At 56.7% G+C, this 17,281-nt stretch overlaps 2 protein-coding genes across 4 annotated transcripts; one reads left to right on the forward strand and one right to left on the reverse strand.

Annotated features, from left to right (window-relative positions):
• Nucleotides 1–562: 562 nt before the first annotated feature.
• MRPL36 (mitochondrial ribosomal protein L36) lies at nucleotides 563–6,697 on the reverse strand. Of its 3 annotated transcripts, XM_070476444.1 has the most exons (3): nucleotides 6,618–6,697; nucleotides 2,739–3,186; nucleotides 563–1,317 (listed from the first exon to the last, which is right to left on the reverse strand). In XM_070476444.1, exon 3 carries the CDS (start codon nucleotides 1,302–1,304, stop codon nucleotides 1,002–1,004), a length of 303 nt encoding a protein of 100 aa, XP_070332545.1. In that variant the 5' UTR covers nucleotides 1,305–1,317; nucleotides 2,739–3,186; nucleotides 6,618–6,697; the 3' UTR covers nucleotides 563–1,001. The 3 variants fall into 3 exon arrangements, with proteins under 3 accessions (XP_070332545.1, XP_070332544.1, XP_070332543.1); XM_070476443.1 differs by lacking the exon at nucleotides 6,618–6,697 and having other exon boundaries at nucleotides 2,739–6,005; XM_070476442.1 differs by lacking the exons at nucleotides 2,739–3,186; nucleotides 6,618–6,697 and adding an exon at nucleotides 1,707–1,829.
• A 114-nt stretch (nucleotides 6,698–6,811) lies between these two features.
• NDUFS6 (NADH:ubiquinone oxidoreductase subunit S6) lies at nucleotides 6,812–11,700 on the forward strand. The gene is made up of 4 exons (XM_020886850.2): nucleotides 6,812–7,000; nucleotides 7,848–7,901; nucleotides 10,713–10,835; nucleotides 11,343–11,700. Exons 1-4 carry the CDS (start codon nucleotides 6,869–6,871, stop codon nucleotides 11,406–11,408), a joined length of 375 nt encoding a protein of 124 aa, XP_020742509.1. The 5' UTR covers nucleotides 6,812–6,868; the 3' UTR covers nucleotides 11,409–11,700.
• Nucleotides 11,701–17,281: the final 5,581 nt, after the last annotated feature.

Consider the following 17,281-nt stretch of genomic DNA (forward strand, 5'->3'; position numbering starts at 1 on the left):
TCGACTCCTGGACTTCATGGAGCAGACGGAGGGATGTGGGGGAAGCAGAGGAGAGAGACAGCTGACTCCAGCAGGCCACTCGGCCTCCGGGGCTGGCGTCCTCTGTGCCCAGGTGTGGAGTTCACCTGCAAGGACAACCCGCCGTCTTCCTTCATGACTTCTGGCGTCTACACTGCGCTTGAAAGATCTTCACGGATTTCTGCCTCCTGACCTCAGCTGATCTTTCTGTGGTGCTGTGATCTGGGGCTCTAAGTTCTGGTCCACTGGGTACTGGGAAGAAGAGTTATGAAAGGATTCGGTCATGCTCTGACCTTTAGAGACGAGTGACTCCAAGAAGGGTGACTCAAACATTCATCCACTGTAACCTGTGATGGGCGACACTGCACACTGGCTCCAGGACACACTCTGTGGAGTCCCCAGCAGCAGTTTTGCCGACTCAGCTCACACCCACATGTGCACAAACACTCATGCACCCATGCATACAATGCACACAGCACCCACACATACATGGACACATGTATGCACACATACTTCCAGTCTCAGACCAAGGATGACAAACACATTTAATCAGTGTCCAAAATACATTTATATACATATAAACGAGTTCAGTCTTCCCTGACTCACAGCAGGCTATCCAGCCCTTCCCCGCTCACCCTGGAGGCAGGAATGCTGAGAACAGGAGTCTGAATTCACAGGCTGCAGCACGGGTGTGGCTGAACAGAAACGGCAGCCTCAGAAGAACCTGCCCTCTGACGACGGACAAAGCCAGCTTTCCCTCCACCCGACGCCTGTCCGCCCGTCCGCTGGAGCACCAACACAGCTGAGTTCACACGAGATAAGAGGGACCGGATCCCAGGTGGGGCTCTGGCTTGGCCGGATCCGGGGCCACAAGGAGGTGAGCCGCAGGCCAGGACGCAGGGAGTCAGCGCGCTGGAAGGCTGCAGGGTGTTCACGGGCCGTCGTCCTCTCAGTGCGGCAGCACCGGCTAACGGGCAGGGCTTCTACATCTGCCTCTGCTTGTGCTTCGGGTTGGTCTTGCAGTAGACGAACCAGCGCCCGCGCCTCTTCACCAGGTAGCAGCCCTTGCAGCGCTTCTTGAGGACGCCCTTGGTCTTGAAGCCCAGGGCGGGCTGCAGGCCGAGCACCGGGCGCGCGGTGAGGAGCGCGGCGATCAGGCCGAGGGGCGCGCGGGCGGCAGGACCAGCGCGCGGGGGTGCAGGCGCGAGCGCGGAAAGCGGGCGGCCCCCCAGCTGCAGCAGCGGGCCCACGGCGGAGGCCACTCTCCTTAGGAGGGCGGTGGCCATGTCGTGGCTGGACCTGGGGACGGAGAGAAGTTGTCACAGTGGCCGGTGGCTCGCGCCCCCGAGAAAACTGCCCTCCCTGCGCCCCTGCGCTCGGGACACGGGGCCCGGGAGGCAGCGTGTCCCCGGGAGGACACGAGCGCGGCCAGCCGCACGGGGTCCCGCTCTGATCCCGGCACAGAGGCCGGGATCCCCGGCCGCGGGGCCGCACGAGGCCCGCGTCCACGTTCCCCCCGGGCGGCCCGGTCCCGGGGTCACAGACCACAGGCGCGAGGTCCCATACGGTGCCCGGCCCGCGCCCGCGGCCAAGCGGGGGAAGTCGATTCCACGGGTCCCCGACACGCGCCCTTCTGGAGCTTCGAACTTCTCCCGCCTCTCGAGCCCCTCAGGACCCCCGGGACCCACCTGGAAAGAGCGCGCCCGGCGCGGCTGTGGCGCGCGTCCCCAGCCCGTGCGCCTGCGCCCTAGGCCGCGCCTGCGCAGTGGGACGGGGACGCCGCCGCTCGGAGTGTCCGCCAGGAAGGAAGATGGCGGCGGCGGTCACGTGGCGGTCCCAGCGGGGCCGGACACAGGGGCGGAGCCAAGTCGGTGCGGGGCCGAAGGTCTTTGGGTTCCTCCCCCTGTGGGCTGCCTTTCCCTTAAAACGCGGCCTTCGGTTCCCCGCGTGTGTGCTCAAGTCCCTCAAGTCCTGCCTGACTCTGTGCGACCCCATGGACTGTAGCCCCACAGGCTCCTCTGTCCTTGGGATTCTCCAGGCAGGAACACTGGAGTGGGCTGCCAGCATCCCTCCATAGAACATTCCCGACCCTGGTATCAAACCGCGCACATGCATCCTTTTTCTGGGGACTCCCTCTGCCTTGTGGGCCACAGGGCATCTAAAGGTTTTGGGGGGGCCCTGGCAGGTGGGGACTTTTCATACTATTCATGGGGTTCTTAAGGCAAGTCTACTGAAATGGTTTGCCATTCCCTTCTTCAGTGGATCATGTTTTGTCAGAACTCTCCACCATGACCCATCTGTCCTTGGGTGGCCCTACATGGCATGGCTTAGTTTCATTGAGTTAGACAAGGCTGTGGTTCATGTGATCAGATTGGTTAGTTTTTTTGTGATTGTGGTTTTCAGTCTGTCAGCCCTCTGATGGAGAAGGATAAGAGGCTTATGGAAGCTTCTTGACGGGAGAGACTGACAGAGAGGAAAACTAGGTCTGTTCTGATGGGCGGGGCCATGCTCAGTAAATCTTTAATCCAATTTTCTTTTGATGGGTGGGGCTGTGTTCCCTTCCTGTTGTTTGACCTGAGGCCAAACTATGGTGGAGGCAATGAAGATAATGGCGACCTCCTTCAAAAGGCCCCATGCACCCACTGCTGCACTCAGTGCCCCCAACCCTGCAGCAGGCCACCGCCCACCCACGCCTCTGCTGGAGACTCCTGGACACTCACAAGTGGCAAGTCTGGGTCAGTCTCTTGTGGGGTCACTGCTCCCTTCTCCTGGGTCCTGGTGTGCACAAGGCTCTGTTTGTGCCTCCAAGAGTCTGTTTCCTCAGTCCTTTGTAAGTTCTGGCGGCTCTATGGTGGGTTATGGCCACCTCCTCCAAGAGGGCTTATGCCATACTCAGATCTGCTGCACCCAGAGCCCCGGCCCCAGCAGCAGTCCACTGCTGACCCGCACCTCCTCAGGAGCCACCCAAACACAGTTCTGTCTTCGTCTCTACGGGGTCTCTGGGTCCTGGTGGGAGCCCTCTGAGCATCTCTGGTGGGCATGGGGTTTGATTCTGAATGTGATTTCGCCCCTCCTATTGTCTTGCTGGGGTAGTGCTCAAAGTAATTCTCAAAATTCTCCACGCCAGGCTTCAACAGTACGTGAACGATGAACTTCCAGATGTTCAAGCTGGATTTAGAAAAGGCAGAGGAACCAGAGATCAAATTGCCAATATCCGTTGGATCATCGAAAAAGCAAGAGAGCTCCAGAAAACATCTGTTTCTGCTTTCTTGACTATGCCAAAGCCTTTGACTGTGTGGATCACAACAAACGGTGGAAAATTCTTCAAGAGATGGGAATATCAGACCACCTGACCTGCCTCCTGAGAAATCTGTATGCAGGTCAAGAAGCAACAGTTAGAACTGGACATGGAACAACAGACTGGTTCCAAATCAGGAAAGGAGTATGTCAAGGGTGTATAGATAGTGTCACCCTGCTTATTTAACTTATATGCAGAGTACACCATGAGAAATGCTGGATTGGATGAAACACAAGCTGGAATCAAGATTGCTGGGAGAAATATCAATAACCTCAGATAGGCAGATGACACTACCCTTATGGCAAAAAAGCGAAGAACTAAAGAGTCTCTTGATGAAAGTGAAAGAGGAGAGTGAAAAAGTTGGCTTCAAACTCAACATTCAGAAAACTAAGATCATGGCATCTGGTCCCATCACTTCGTGGTATATAGATGGGGAAACAGTGGAAACAGTGACATATTATTTTGGGGGGCTCCAAAATCACTGCAGATGGTGATTGCAGCCATGAAATTAAAAGACACTTGCTCCTTGGAAGAAAAGTTATGACCAACCTAGAAAGCTTATTAAAAAGCAGAGACATTACTTTGCCAACAAATGTCCGTCTAGTCAAGGCTGTGGTTTTTCCGGTGGTCATGTATGGATGTGAGAGTTGGACTGTGAAGAAAGCTGAGCGCCGAAGAATTGATGCTTTTGACCTGTGCTGTTGGAGAAGACTCGAGAGTACCCTGAACAGCAAAGAGATCCAACCAGTCCATCCTAAAGGAAATCAGTCCTGAATATTCATTGAAAGGACTGATGTTGAAGCTGAAACTCCAATACTTTGGCCACCCAATGCAAAGAACTGACTCATTGGAAAGGACCCTGATGCTGGGAAAGACTGAAGGCGGGAGGAGAAGGAGACGACAGAGGATGAGATGGTTGGATGGCATCACTGACTCGATGGACATGAGTTTGAGTAAGCTCCAGGAGTTGGTGATGGACAGGGAAGCCTGGAGTGCTGCAGTCCATGGGGTCGCAAAGAGTTGGACCCGACTGAAAGGCTGAACTGAACTGGGGCGGGGGGAGGCGCTGGGAGAAGGGATGCAAAAATGGGAACAAAGTAGGTATCTAGAGTGCAAGACAAATAGACTTAAAAAAAAAAAGATACCAACCTGAAAACAAAATCTATAAAAAACACCTGCTTCTATTAAATAGATATCCTGGGAGAAATGTGGCGAGGTTCAGGGAAATGCGTGGAAATAGGCCCTGATCCTAACTGACTGTAGTTAAACTGACGTCCTCCAACATCTTATTATGAAAACTTCCAAACAGAGAAAAGTTGAGACATATTTGGTGAACACTCATATACCCACTGTCTAGATTCCACAGTGAACTCGCCATGCCTGTCTTTCTGGGCCGTGTCCCCTTGGACACACGTACTGTCCATGCACATGAAGGCACACAGGACACGGCCAGCGCTGCACGCGCACCGCTGACCCAGCAGCGTGCTCTGCACCTTGCCCAGGTGCGCTCGCGCCTGCCTCTTGAGCATCGGTCTGTGGACACATTTCCAATAATGTGAGGTAATCTGAGCACCGTCGCCTGCCGGGAGCCAACACATGAGACCCTACCCCTAAAAAGGCCATAGGGGAGAAAACCTGACGGGCAAGGCAAATCAGGGTTTCAGGGGTTTCGAAAAAGTCAGCTCACGAAACCCTACCCCTAACAAGGCCGTAAGGGAGAAAACCTGATGGGCAAGGCGAATCAGGTTTTCAGGGGTTTTCGAAAAGGCCAGCTCACGAGCTCCCACCCATGACAAGGTCACGAGGAGAAAGCCTGACAGGCAAGGCAGATCAGGTTTTCAGGGATTTCGAAAAGCTGCCCCCAGCGCTCACCTTAAAGATGATATCTATCTTTTTGATGCCTGCCTCAATAGACTACTCCCTAATTTCTCTGACACAGGCAGGAAGGCCTTCCCTGATCTCTTCCCAAATAAGAATCAATTTAGAACTTTAATCAATAAGTTTTCCCAGGTGGTGGTATTTTATGAGATTATTCAGGGTGAAAGGAGTGTTTTAATTCAAACTCCTTTGCTGGTAGTTTTGTTAGCCAAATGCATGTATGCGCTTGGTACTAATATGCATGATTACTTATAATATCCTAATCATAAATAGCATAAAGAACCTATAGGTGGTTATTGGGTTGTGATTTGCTTGCTGTGTTTTTGCTTGCTGTATTTTTGCCTTTAATGTGCTAAGGTTGTGTTATAAAAACCATTGTTAATATAGTTAAAGATCTAGAGAAATAAGAACTTAGCCCTAGTGTGGTAACAATGAGATGGTTGTTAATTGTCAGCCAGGAGTGCTGGGCAAAAGCTGCCTCACCAAAGTCGCAGAGTCAGTATGGGGTAAACTTCTTAGATAAACGCAACTGACAACTTTTGCAGAAAGATTAATTTTTGTATTAACAAGAATATAATTCTACTCTGTACTATTTCCCTATGACCCTGTTACCTTTCAGTTACGGTCACCATAAAAACGGAAAATAGGTACATTCACCTGACCTGCATAAAATGTTAATAGGCCCCAAGACCAGAAGATAATGTACAAGACCCTCATAAAGAAGTATGCAGAAAACACCCTGGTTTCGTGAAGGACAAGCTGACATAATGTTAAACTATCTTCCCCTTAGAAATGTACTAACTTAGGGTATAAAAGCTATGGTAAAAAATAAAGCATTGCCAGACTCTGCACCCCCCGTCTCTCTCTCTCAGACTTGGCCCTATCAAGGCTAGTCTCACGTGTCTTCTCTCTCTCTCGCCGACGCCGTTCATCCTGAGGGTACCCCCTGGATCCTGCTGAGGCTAGACCCCGGCAGTCGCCTCTCGCTGCCACACCTCCCTGGGGCCCAGGCTGTGGGCGCCCTCAGCTCCTGGAGAGTGGGGTGTGCAACCCTACCCCACCTCTGGGATTGCCCCGTGCGCCCACCGCCCCTGGCCCGCAGGGGCTGGCCATGTGGGCTGACGCTCCCGTCGGGTCTCTGCATGGGCGGCTCTGAGGGGCAGGGGGGATGCTGGGCCCGGGATCGCGAGCCGGAGCCCTGTGCAGGTGCGCTCCGGAGCAGCGGGCCCTTCGGGGTGACCGGCACGAGCGACGCCATGGACTGCACTTCAGGGGTAGTTCATTGGGCTCTGCGGCAGAAACCCCAGGACCGCCAAGAAATGTGCGCCGTCCACCAGAGTGGACGTCCAGTTTCCTCCGAGCAAGGACACTTGTCCAGCCTTCTCCGACATTCGACTTGTACCTCCCCAGGACTTCCCGTTACCGTCAAAGGGAAGCACAGCATCTCCGGCTTCCACCGTCCCGGCCCTGGCCTGGTAGGTGGAGCCGCGGCTCAGTGCTACCGGGGCGCAGTTTCCCGCGTTACCCGGCGGAGCCCCTCCTACGCTGCGCCCGCCGGCCGCATCGCGCATGCGCGCTTCCCCGGTCCAGCTACATCCCGGCGGAGCCGACTCTGCGGAAGCCGTGCGCGTGCGTCGGCGCGTCGGCGCGCGGGGTCGAAGGTCAGCCCGCAAGATGGCGGCGGCGGTGACCTTCCTCAGGCTTCTGGCCCGGAGCGGCGCGGTGACGCGGAGCCTGCCCGGGGGCGCCAGGTGTTTCGGGGTGCGGACCTCGCCGACCGGGGAGAAGGTCACGCACACCGGCCAGGTATAACCGCCGCGGCGCAGAGCGCTCTCCCCTTGGGGCGCCCAGGCGGGCGGAGCCCCGGTCCGTCCCCTAGGTCCCGCGTCCAGCGTCTGGGTGCTCTTGGGGCCCAAGTCTAGTGCCCGCGGTCCAGTAACCCAACAACGCAGCCCCCCGTTTCCGCCTCCCACGGTCCAGTCCCCCTTGGGGCCCAGGCCCCTGTATCCTCGGACCAGTCTTTGCTGTCGCGGTCCCCTGGGTCCCCGGGTCCTGGATCCGCAAGGGTTGGGTATCGAGTGGCTGAGGTGTGACCCGGGCTGAGGCGCTGGGTGTTTGCAGCCGTTGTGGTCTCACCGTCAGAGCTTCGGCGAGCTCCGAAACTAGACCGACACTCCGGGGGAACCCATTGGTTACTCTGGGGAGGCCTCCGTCGGGGTCAGAAACCGTAAATTTTGTGGGTCAAATCTTTTAACGCTTGTGTAGCGTTAAATACCATATTTAATAACTTGAGGATCTGCTGTCGACTGAAACTCAGCGTTAGGGATAATCCTAATTCCAAAGATGAGGGAGTAAGTACTTGTGATGTCGAAGGGTCACCGGGCAAGTTCAGAGGAGAGGAAGGCCCTGTGGCCTGTGAGATGGGAGGTCAGCGTGTCCGGTCCGCTGGGCCTGCTCTCCTCTGTTTCTCCCAGCTCTGACTGCTGCCTGTGGTCATGTTAGGAATCCCGCTGAGAAATGTCCGTGGGCCACAGCTCTTCAAGTGTGTGATCATATGCATGGCCTGACGTGAAGAAAACCCCTTTTCTGAAACGTCTGTGATTGATACAAAGGTACAGAATTGGGCTCTAAGTATCACTCCTTTTCTTTCCAGGTTTATGACGATAAAGACTACAGGAAAGTTCGATTTGTAGGTCGTCAGAAAGAGGTAAGGAAAAGATGTGGTAAAAGAAGGGCTTGCCAGGTGGCTCAGTGGAAGAGCACCCTCCTGGTGCAGGAGGTGTGGGCCCCACTTGGGGACTCGGGGCCTATTCCTGTCCTAGGTCCAGAGTGTCCAGGGGCCTGTGTTCATGTAAGATGTGCAGCAAGTCTCTCGGGGTTTCCTTCTTGCAACAAAGATTTGGTGTTTAGTAGAATTTGAATCTCTTTTTCTGGTTTCCAAGAGGCTTGTTTTAAAAGATTTGGGTTTATTGAAAGACTTCACAGAGTACTGAGCTCCCAGTACTGCCCCCCCCACCCGTGTCCCTGGTCTCCTCTTGGCTGAGCGTGCTTCCTTTGTTAGAAGTGACAGGATTGAACACGTGCAGAGTTTGAAACCTTGTGATTCACTCAGGTCTGCGGCTGAGGTTTCTTTTGGGTTCTCTTTGTGTTGGACATTCTGTTGGGCTTGGGCCTAGTCGCTCAGTCATGTCCAGCTCTGCGACCCTGTGGACTGCAGCCCCCCAGACTCCTCTGTCCACGGGATTTTCAGTCAAGAATACTGGAGCAGGTTGCTATTTCCTTCTCCACAGGATCTTCCCAACTCAGGGATTGAACCTGCGTGTCCCGTGTCTGCATTGGCAGGTGGATTCTTTACCCGCTGAGCCACCCGGAAAGTGCATTCTGTGGGTCTGGACAAATGCGTAGTGTCTTATATGCAAACTGCAGGGTCACTCAGAGTGTTTCACTGCCCCCCACCGCCCCCTTCCCATGCGCCCCACCCCGCTCAGCCCCCGACAGCCCCCATCTTACCGTCTCCACAGTTGGGTTGTACTTTTAGAAATAAAGTGAGTCTGCACTTAGGCTGAGGACCAAAGAGAGCAGCAGCTGGACCGTAGAGCCGCCTTCGCGGGGAGGTGGGCTGTGTCCAGGCACAGGTCTTGGGCAGTCTTGGCCAGCGGGCCCGCGTGGCCACAGCGAGTCTGCACAGGAACCCCTGGCCCTTGTCCTGGGACGGGCCTGCTGGAGAGGAGAGGACGGGGCGGGGGGCCTGCCGTGGTCCTGGGTCACCTCAGGGAGGCCGAGGGCCTGAGAGGCCAGCTGTCCCAGGTGGCGACAGAGCTGTGTTTACTGCTCTGTGGTCACGCACGTGGAGTTAGAAGCCAGTGTTTCCTGCCCGTGACTGATGGGCATCATGGCCGCCTCAGGCAGCGGGTGCGCTGGGCCCAGGCGGTGGTTAGTGTGGCCATGGTGTGGCGCTCCATTTCCGGGGGGCCCTGGGCCCAGGGCGCAGACGGCAGTGGGACAGCGTGTCACGTGTGCTGTGACCCGGCTGCGCTTCCTCCCTCCATGCCCCTGTTCTGGAAGGAGGAGCCTGGGGGCGTCAGGCAAGCCCCAGCCCAGGCTGACCGCGCGTTCCCGAGTCAGGAGTGTCCCTCCTCTGGGGGCTCCGTCGTGGTGGCCGCGGGCGGGTGGCTCTGCTCCCCCTTCCGGCTCCTGGGCCAGGAGGCCGGTGCTCTTCCCAGGCTCAGATTTTAACACCTAAGCTTCGTGCCCCTCCCCCTGCACTTGTAAAGATGGATCGTTGTTCTCCTCTCCTCACTGCAGTCTTGGGCCCTGAGGTGTGGCTGGGGGTCTGTGTAGGCAGGGCGGGGAGCCTTGGGGACCCCCAGGCAGGACACCTGTCACCGTGGTGGTAAACGGACTCTCGGTTCCTCCCGGAGCCAGAATCGCAATTACTGAGGGCCGCACTTAACAGCCCGAGTGCCTCTTCTGTGCACCTGTGTCCAGGGGCGTCCAGGGAGGGAGCCGGGACCCCGCCGCTGACTGTGTGTGACCCTGTGACCCTTGGGCCTGCAGAGATGGGTGGCTTTCAAGAGGTGGTCTGGCAGTGTTCGACCCTGAGTGTGTCAGCTGGGGCGGGACTCAGCAGCTCCATCGGATCCGATCCGAGTTTAGAGGTTGGGCAGGCTGCTGCCCGCGCTGCAGGGCTTCCACCAGCCCATGCCTGGCGGGTCTGGCTCTGGTTCTGGCTGCTGCTGGTGAGCAGCTCCTGGTCCGTCAGCTCAGATGGTGCTCTCTCGGCTTCCCGGCTGAGTCCTGCATGAAGAGATGCTGGCCCCCAAGGAGAGAGGAGAGATGCTGCCTCATTTCTGTTTCTCCACCAGCTTAAAAATCACGAGATGATTCCCTATAGTAAGAAAACCAGTGGGCTTGGAACAGCTCTGGGTCCAGCTCTGCTGTTGTGCTTTGCAGTTACTGTGCCATCGTCCCTCCTGTCCGCCACGCTCCTTACGGCCCCGTGGAGCAGCCCTTGGCCTGAGCCAAGGGCTCAGTGCCCCACTTCCTGCTCGGGGTCAAACCAGCTGTTAGCTCAGAACCAGGTCCCCATATTGAAGTGGTTGTGGGGTCAGCTGCTGCTCCTGGTCGTTCCCTGAAGACAGAAGGAGGAAGGCATGTGTGTGTGTGTGTGTACGCGCGCGCGTGTATGTACCTGTGTGTGAGGAGAAGAGGGTGGGGCAGGATGTTAACAGTGGGTGAGTCCAGGTGAAGATCAATAGGAAGTCACTGTGCAGCTGTACTTCTCGGAGCTTTCCTGTGAGTTTGAAATTACATGCAAATGAGTTAAACTTGTGTGTGCACATGTGTAATTATCTGTATTTTGAAGACCTGCCCTGATGTTTAAATGAGAAGGTGCAGGGCATCTTTGCTGGCAGTGCAGTGTGTGCCTGCGGGGGGTGGTCTACACTGACTGGAATTCCACGAGCGAGTTGAGGGTTTGTACGTGTCTGTGTGAGTGCTCCTGTCTGTCTTGTTCCAGGTGAACGAGAACTTCGCCATTGATCTGATAGCGGAGCAGCCTGTGAGCCAAGTCGGGAGTCGGGTGATATCGTGCGACGGCGGCGGGGGGGCCCTGGGCCACCCCAGAGTGTACATAAACCTGGTAATGTGCTGTTTGGCCCCAGCCCCGGTCCCTGTCCTGTTCTGTCCCCGCTGGCCGCACATGCTTGGTTCAGCCCGGCCCATGAGCCATCCACTGGGGCCGATCAGAGGGCACGCACGCACAGAGTTTCCAGGACAGGATGGAGCTTGGGGGTGGGCTGCTCCCTCTGGCAGGGCAGGCCCTACGCCCCTGCTGATCCGTCCTGGCTCAACCCCAGCCCCGAAGGGGGCCTCTGCTCAGGCCCCTGCCCAGGACGCCGCCTGCCTCATGGGCAGGGAGGGTGGGTGAGGACCAAGCCGACTGTGAACGGCGGGGAGCCCGGGGCCCTGACGAGTCGGGGAGCAGGTTGACCAGGGCCTCCAGCACAGCGTCCGCCGTCGGGCTCCGCGGCACCCGGGTGGCAGTGTGGTTCCAGGGCCTGGTTTCAGTGTCAGATGTCTCCTGCGTCTGGACTGACGATGGAGGTGGAAGATGGAAACAGGGCGGCTCTCCCTTGGGATCTTTCAGGACAAAGACACCAAGACGGGCACGTGCGGCTACTGCGGCCTGCAGTTCCGGCAGCAGCACCACTAGGGCGGCCGTGTGACCGGAGCCGGCGGCAGGGCCCGGAGAAGGCTGTGCTGGAGGGCCCAAGCTTGCAGAGTGCGCCTCTCACAGTCATCGTGGCCTGGCCCTCTGGCTCAGCTCTGCCTGGCATTCTGCCCCACCTGCTCCTCCGCGGCCTGTTCTGAAATCCCACAAAGCTAAGTACTCTTTGAAGGTGTTAATTGTCACACGTGGACTGATTGAAGTATTCTGTGTGTATTTAAAAGAGTAATGGTTACGATATATTGTTCCACAAAAATAAAATCAGGAGGGGAGAGAACAGAGGTTTGGTAGGTGATGGGGGGACCCAGAGGAGAAGGGGATGGGGGCGAGGAGGGTGAGGCTTGGGGGTGGGAGGGGGTTTACCTGAGCTGAGGGAGCACCTGCCCAGCAAAGCTGCTGAGAAAAGACGCTCCTGGGTGCGTACTGACGATAAAGCAGAAGTTAATGAAGCGCTGCAGTCTGGAGGAAGCAAGACTGTTTAAACTTCCAGGTGGAGGGACCGGCGACCACACAGGCCGAGTTCCCAGAAGGGCGCCTGTGTCCCCTTCAGCCCTGGAAGCTGGAGGTGGTAAGTGCTCCAGAGTCGGGGGTGCTGGGCACCCTGAAGGAGGGGAGGCTCCTGCCCGTGGTGTGGGGAGCGGGCTGTCAGCTGCCAGTGGGCTCACGTGGGTGTAGGATGGTGTGAGGGTTTGTGTGCCCCCGAACACGCGGGTGCTCCCCAGGCTCACCCAGTCGGAGCTGTTTGTGCAAGCACGTCAGGGGTGTGGGGGTAGGGATGGGTCAGGAGGAAAGGTCAGGGTCCTGGGGGTCTCAAGGAGGGTGGGGTGGGGATGGAGGAGTCTCCGGGTCTCCCTGCATTGGAGTGAGCGCCATGAGCCCTGACCAGGGATGGGTGCACCTTGATTTCAGATGACTGGAAGAACGTGTCTCACCTGGAAGGGCCCCTGAGGAGGGGAACCCAGCCGGGATGTGGACGCGGAGGGAACCAGGGGTGGCAGGTGGCCCACGTTTCCCAGCCCACAGCCCGGGACAGCTCAGAGTCAGGACCTGCGCAGTAGACCCAGGGAGGGGCCCGGCAGAGCTGCAGGCTGCAGGGGCCTCTCTCAGCTCATCAGCTGATGAGTGACTGATGTGAGTGTGGAGTTTTACCAACAGAAGCAGACTCAGAGGCAGAAAACATGGTTACCAAAGGGGAGAGGGAGTGGGGAGGGGTGAATCAGGAGTCTGATTAACTTACACCAGCATGTGTAAAAGAGATGAACAGCATCATGCACTAGTGCACATGTGTGTACACTAGTGTATAGTTCAGAGAGCTGTGTTCAGTACCCTGCTATAAACCATGATGGGGATGAGTATGAAGACGCAGGTGTGTGTGTGACTGAACCACTTTACAGCAGACTAAATCAACTCCAGTTAGAAAAGAAGGCCCTCCCACTTCTGTCCCCTTAGAGTATGTCCGTGTTGGGAGACTTGATGAACGCGTAGGCGTTGATTCTCTAGTCCTGGAGTAACCGAGCTCTCCTGTGGCTCAGTTTAGCCTCTGCTCCCTCTGTCAGTGTTTGTGCGCTGAGGTAGTGAAAGAGACTGGATGGAGTCAGCAGTGGGGAGAGTGAGAGCATGGCCAGGTCTTTTCAGCTGGTCAGTGTGGCCACGATCACGGCAGTCTTGCCACATGTGTGTGCTGAAGGGGGCCCTCCCGTTGCCATCACACAGTCAGGGTTAGTATGATTTCCCTTCAGCAGTCGAGCTCAGAAAGTGTTCACCATCCCTGAAGTACTGAAACATTAAATCTGTAAAAAATAATGATGTGGATCAGGCAACACTTACTGCCTTAGAACTATCAGCCATCTCTCCCAGAGGCTTAGCTCGTTTGAAGGAGCGTCTCCAACAGCCACAAGCCATTTGGAATGTAATGTGGGTGATTTCTAATATTCTCTGAACTTCTGTACTTAGAGGTTTTTATATTAAACATGTTTTAAAATCTTAAACTATTCTATTTCCATATAAAAATGTCCACGGGGACTAGGACCAGCCTCATGGGCTGGGGATTTCAGAGAAGCAACGCACCCAACAGCCTCGGTTTCACAGAGTGGCTGCGGTCACACACAGCGCCCCCACTTCCCCATCCTAACCGCCACCTTCAGATCCCAGCCTCTAAAACGAGTGCCGGGGGCACAGCCGGTGACTGTTACCTGCTGGCGAGCCCCGGACCCCACGCAGTGGGCGGGGCAGGGATCCAGGTGACATCCTGCTGAGCCCAGCGCCTCCCTCCCGCAGTGGGCAGGGGTTGGGTGCCCCAGGCCATCGGGTCCATCCCGCAGGGCCGCTCCTGCATTGACGGGGCAGGGGTCACAGACCGATGTGAATGTTGGTGGGCTGTTAGGAGTCACGTGCCCTTGCCCAGAAACCAGGCGGAGGGTGGAGGGGCTGTGAGGTCAGAGGTCCACCCCAGACAGGCAGGTGGTGGCTAGTCCAGAGTTTCCACCTGAGGTGGGTTCAGGTGTCTGCACAGCGGCACCTGCGCAGGCGGGCGGGTTAGGGCCTCCCCCAGGGCGCTGTGGTACCTGATGGTGCCCAGGGCTGCCCTGCGGGGCCCTGATCACCCCCACCCCCGGCCCATCTGACTGCCAGGTGCCAGGAGGCCGGGGAGGGGCGTGGCTTCTGCGATGGCGTTCCTGTGCATGCACAGCTGTACCTGGTTTTCTGGGCCTGTGTTCCGTTTCCCCAAACCCACAGTGGGAGAGGACTGTCAACTTGAGTCTGAAGCTGTTAGAAAATTCCAGGATAAGTGATCTAGAAGCCTTTAAATTCCCAGACATCCTGAGTAACTTGATGAAACCTCCTGCTGTCCTGCTCCGTCCAGCCAAGCCGAGAATCAGCTGTTTGTCCAGCGCATCTGACCACTGGTCACTGCACCTTCTCGTCATCAGATCCCCTGTCACGGTGGCCAGGGCCTGTGTCTGCGTGCCCCTGGTTTACTCAGCGAGGCCCCAAAAGTGCGCCAGTGCATGTGGGAAACACACAGTAGCTGTGGGGCTCGGCCCGTCCACGGCATCAGGCATCCATGGGGGTCTCGAGAGTCTCCTCTGAGGATCAGGGGGATCTGGGAGTCCAGGCAGGAACGCGTGGTCTCCCGGCTGGGAGCGACCAGGAGATGGTGCTCTGCACACAGGTGTCTCCTCCCGGAGCTGGGAGCCTGAGGCAGGGATCCCGCACCCCCAGACCCCTCCCTCCAGGGCCTCTGCCCGGCTTGTGGTGGTGGTCGCTGTCCTGGGCATGGAGACCAGACATGTGTCCCCATCTCTGCCTCTGCCCGTGACCTCGTGAGGACACCGCTCCCTGAATGTGGGGTGACGTCCTCTTAACTGGCCTCACTGCAGAGGCCCCAAGGCGAGGTTCCGTGGTGGCCTGAGTGCCAGGGGCTCCCCCAGGGCAGGGGACGCCGAGCACACTCAGCTCCCCCTGCGCCAGGCCTCGGGAAGGGGGCAGAAGCGAGGCCTGTCCTGCGGCTGCTGCTCCAGGAGCTGGGGACGGGTCTGGGGGGAGGGGGCTTGTGCAAGGAGCACCCCTGAGGGGAGACCCAGTGAGGCAGGCCAGGACCCTGTGGGGCCTTCCCAGGACAGACCACCCACCCAGTCCTCCACCTGCCTTTTGTCCGTAGAAAACCTTTAGTCACAGAAGAAACTTCATCAGAGAAGTGAGAAAAATGCAAAGAAAAACTAACACACAGTAGTAGTTTGGTCATTAAAATCTAGGACCTTTAGTTCCTTCTCGAGGGCCACAGATGATATTCCGAGCTGTGTCCTGTGAGCCCTCTTGCAGATACTGAAACCCCCGCCAGGGGGAAAAGTAACTACATCATGGCCAGACTGCAGCATGACACGCTGTCAGTCGCCGAGTCATGTCCGACTTTGCGACCCCAGGGACTGCAGCACACCGGACTCCCCTGTTCTTCACTGTTTCCCGGAGTTTGCTCAAGTTCATGTCCATTGAATTTGTGATGCCATCTAAGCATCTCGTCCTCTGTCATCCCCGTCTTCCTTCAATCTTTCCCACCATCAGGGGCTTTTCCAATGAGTCAGTTATTCCCATTAGATGGCCAAAGTGTTGGGGCTTCAACATCAGTTGTGACATGAAAGTGAAAAGTGAAAGTGAAAGTCGCTCAGTCGTGTCTGACTCTTTGAGACCCCATGGACTATACAGTCCCTGGAATTCTCCAGGCCAGAATACTGGAGTGGGTAGCCTTTCCCTTCTCCAGGGGATCTTCCCAACCTAGGGATCCAACCCAGGTTTTCCGCATTGCAAGCAGATTCTTTACCAGCTGATCCACAAGGGAAGCCTGAGAATAGTGGAGTGGGTAGTTTTTCCCTCCTCCAGCGGATCTTCCCGACCCAGGAGTTGAACCGGGGTCTCCTGCATTGCCGGCGGATTCTTGACCCGCTGAGCTGTGAGGGAAGCACGGTACCACAGTTCTGAGAACTGGTCTCAAGGAGGTTGGAGCAGCCTGACCCAGGGACTGAAGACTAACTACCAGAACAAGGCGATGCTGGTCAGACCACTGGTGACAGATTTCCAGACGCCCCTGCTGTTGCTGCGTGGGGCCCCTCCGTGGTCTACAGACGCGTGTGAGCACTGATCGTCTCCTTGGGGCTCAGACGGTAAAGAAGCCAGCTGCAAGGCAGGAGATCTGGGTCCGATCCCTGGGTCAGGAAGATCCCCTGGAGAAGGAAATGGCAACCCACTCCAGTATTTTTGCCTGGAGAATCCCATGGACAGAGGAGCCTGGCGGGCTGCAGTCCGTGGGGTCGCAAGAGTCGGAAACGACTGAGCGACTGACACACACTTGTCGGTGGGGAAATGGCCTTTGAGTAGGAGTCTGGCCTCCTCTCCGGTTCCTGGTCTCTGAAGTGAAGCACACGTTCCTTTCCCACCAGTCTGGCGCCCCTGACATGTGACGGGGAGGTGAGCGGGGCCCAAATGGTCATTTTTTTTTTTAGGAGGCGGCCACTAGGCGCCGGCCCGGAGCCTGGGCTTTTCTAGGGCTCCATCTGAGCTGGCGCCTGAAACGGCACCAGAAACAATTCTGAAGCCCCCTGCCTTCCCAATGGTAGTTCTCTGTTCTGCTTTCAACTTGCCTGCTTCTCATATTTGAGATGGGGGTTTCTTTTTTTTTAATATTGCTACTTTATTATGTAATATTTTTGAAGATATATTAGATTTTTTTTTTAACTTTTCATCTTGTATAAGAATAAAATAGAGTATAGCTGATTAACAGTGTTGTGACGGTTTCTGGTGAACAGGGGAGGGACTCCGGCACACACATACATGCATCCATTCACCCCCAAACCCCCCTCCCAGCCAGGCTGCCACCTAACAGTGAGCAGACTTCCCCGTGCTCTGCCGCAGGGCCTTGCTGGTGGTCTGTGTCAAATACAGCAGGGTGTGCATGTCCATCCCAGACTCCCAACTCCCCTTCCCCACCAGCTGAGTTTCTGTAGGCAGCAGAGTTAACCCACTCTGCCAACCTCTGTCTCTTCGTGGACATATTTAAACCATTGACCCTGATTTGTTATTGATCTGGGGCTCACAACTGCCTTTTTGTGCTGTTTTATTTCCCCGGGTCCTTTGTCCCTGCCTCCCTGTGGGCCGCCCGGACACGTGTCAGAGCTGTTTTCACCACTGGTTTTTGAGCCTGTCTCTGAACACCTCTTCCTGCAGTCACTCCAGGCAGTGGTGTGTGTGGGTCCCATGGGCTGCCGTCTCAGTGGGCTCAGCGCTCCAGGGGGGTGTGTGCCCTGGCTGGCCCTGGGCTGGCATGCAGGCTGGGCCATCCCGCTGCTCAGCTTTGTGTCTGGGGC

This window comes from Odocoileus virginianus, chromosome 14 (genome assembly GCF_023699985.2).
Source record: "Odocoileus virginianus isolate 20LAN1187 ecotype Illinois chromosome 14, Ovbor_1.2, whole genome shotgun sequence".
Lineage (NCBI taxonomy): Eukaryota > Metazoa > Chordata > Mammalia > Artiodactyla > Cervidae > Odocoileus > Odocoileus virginianus.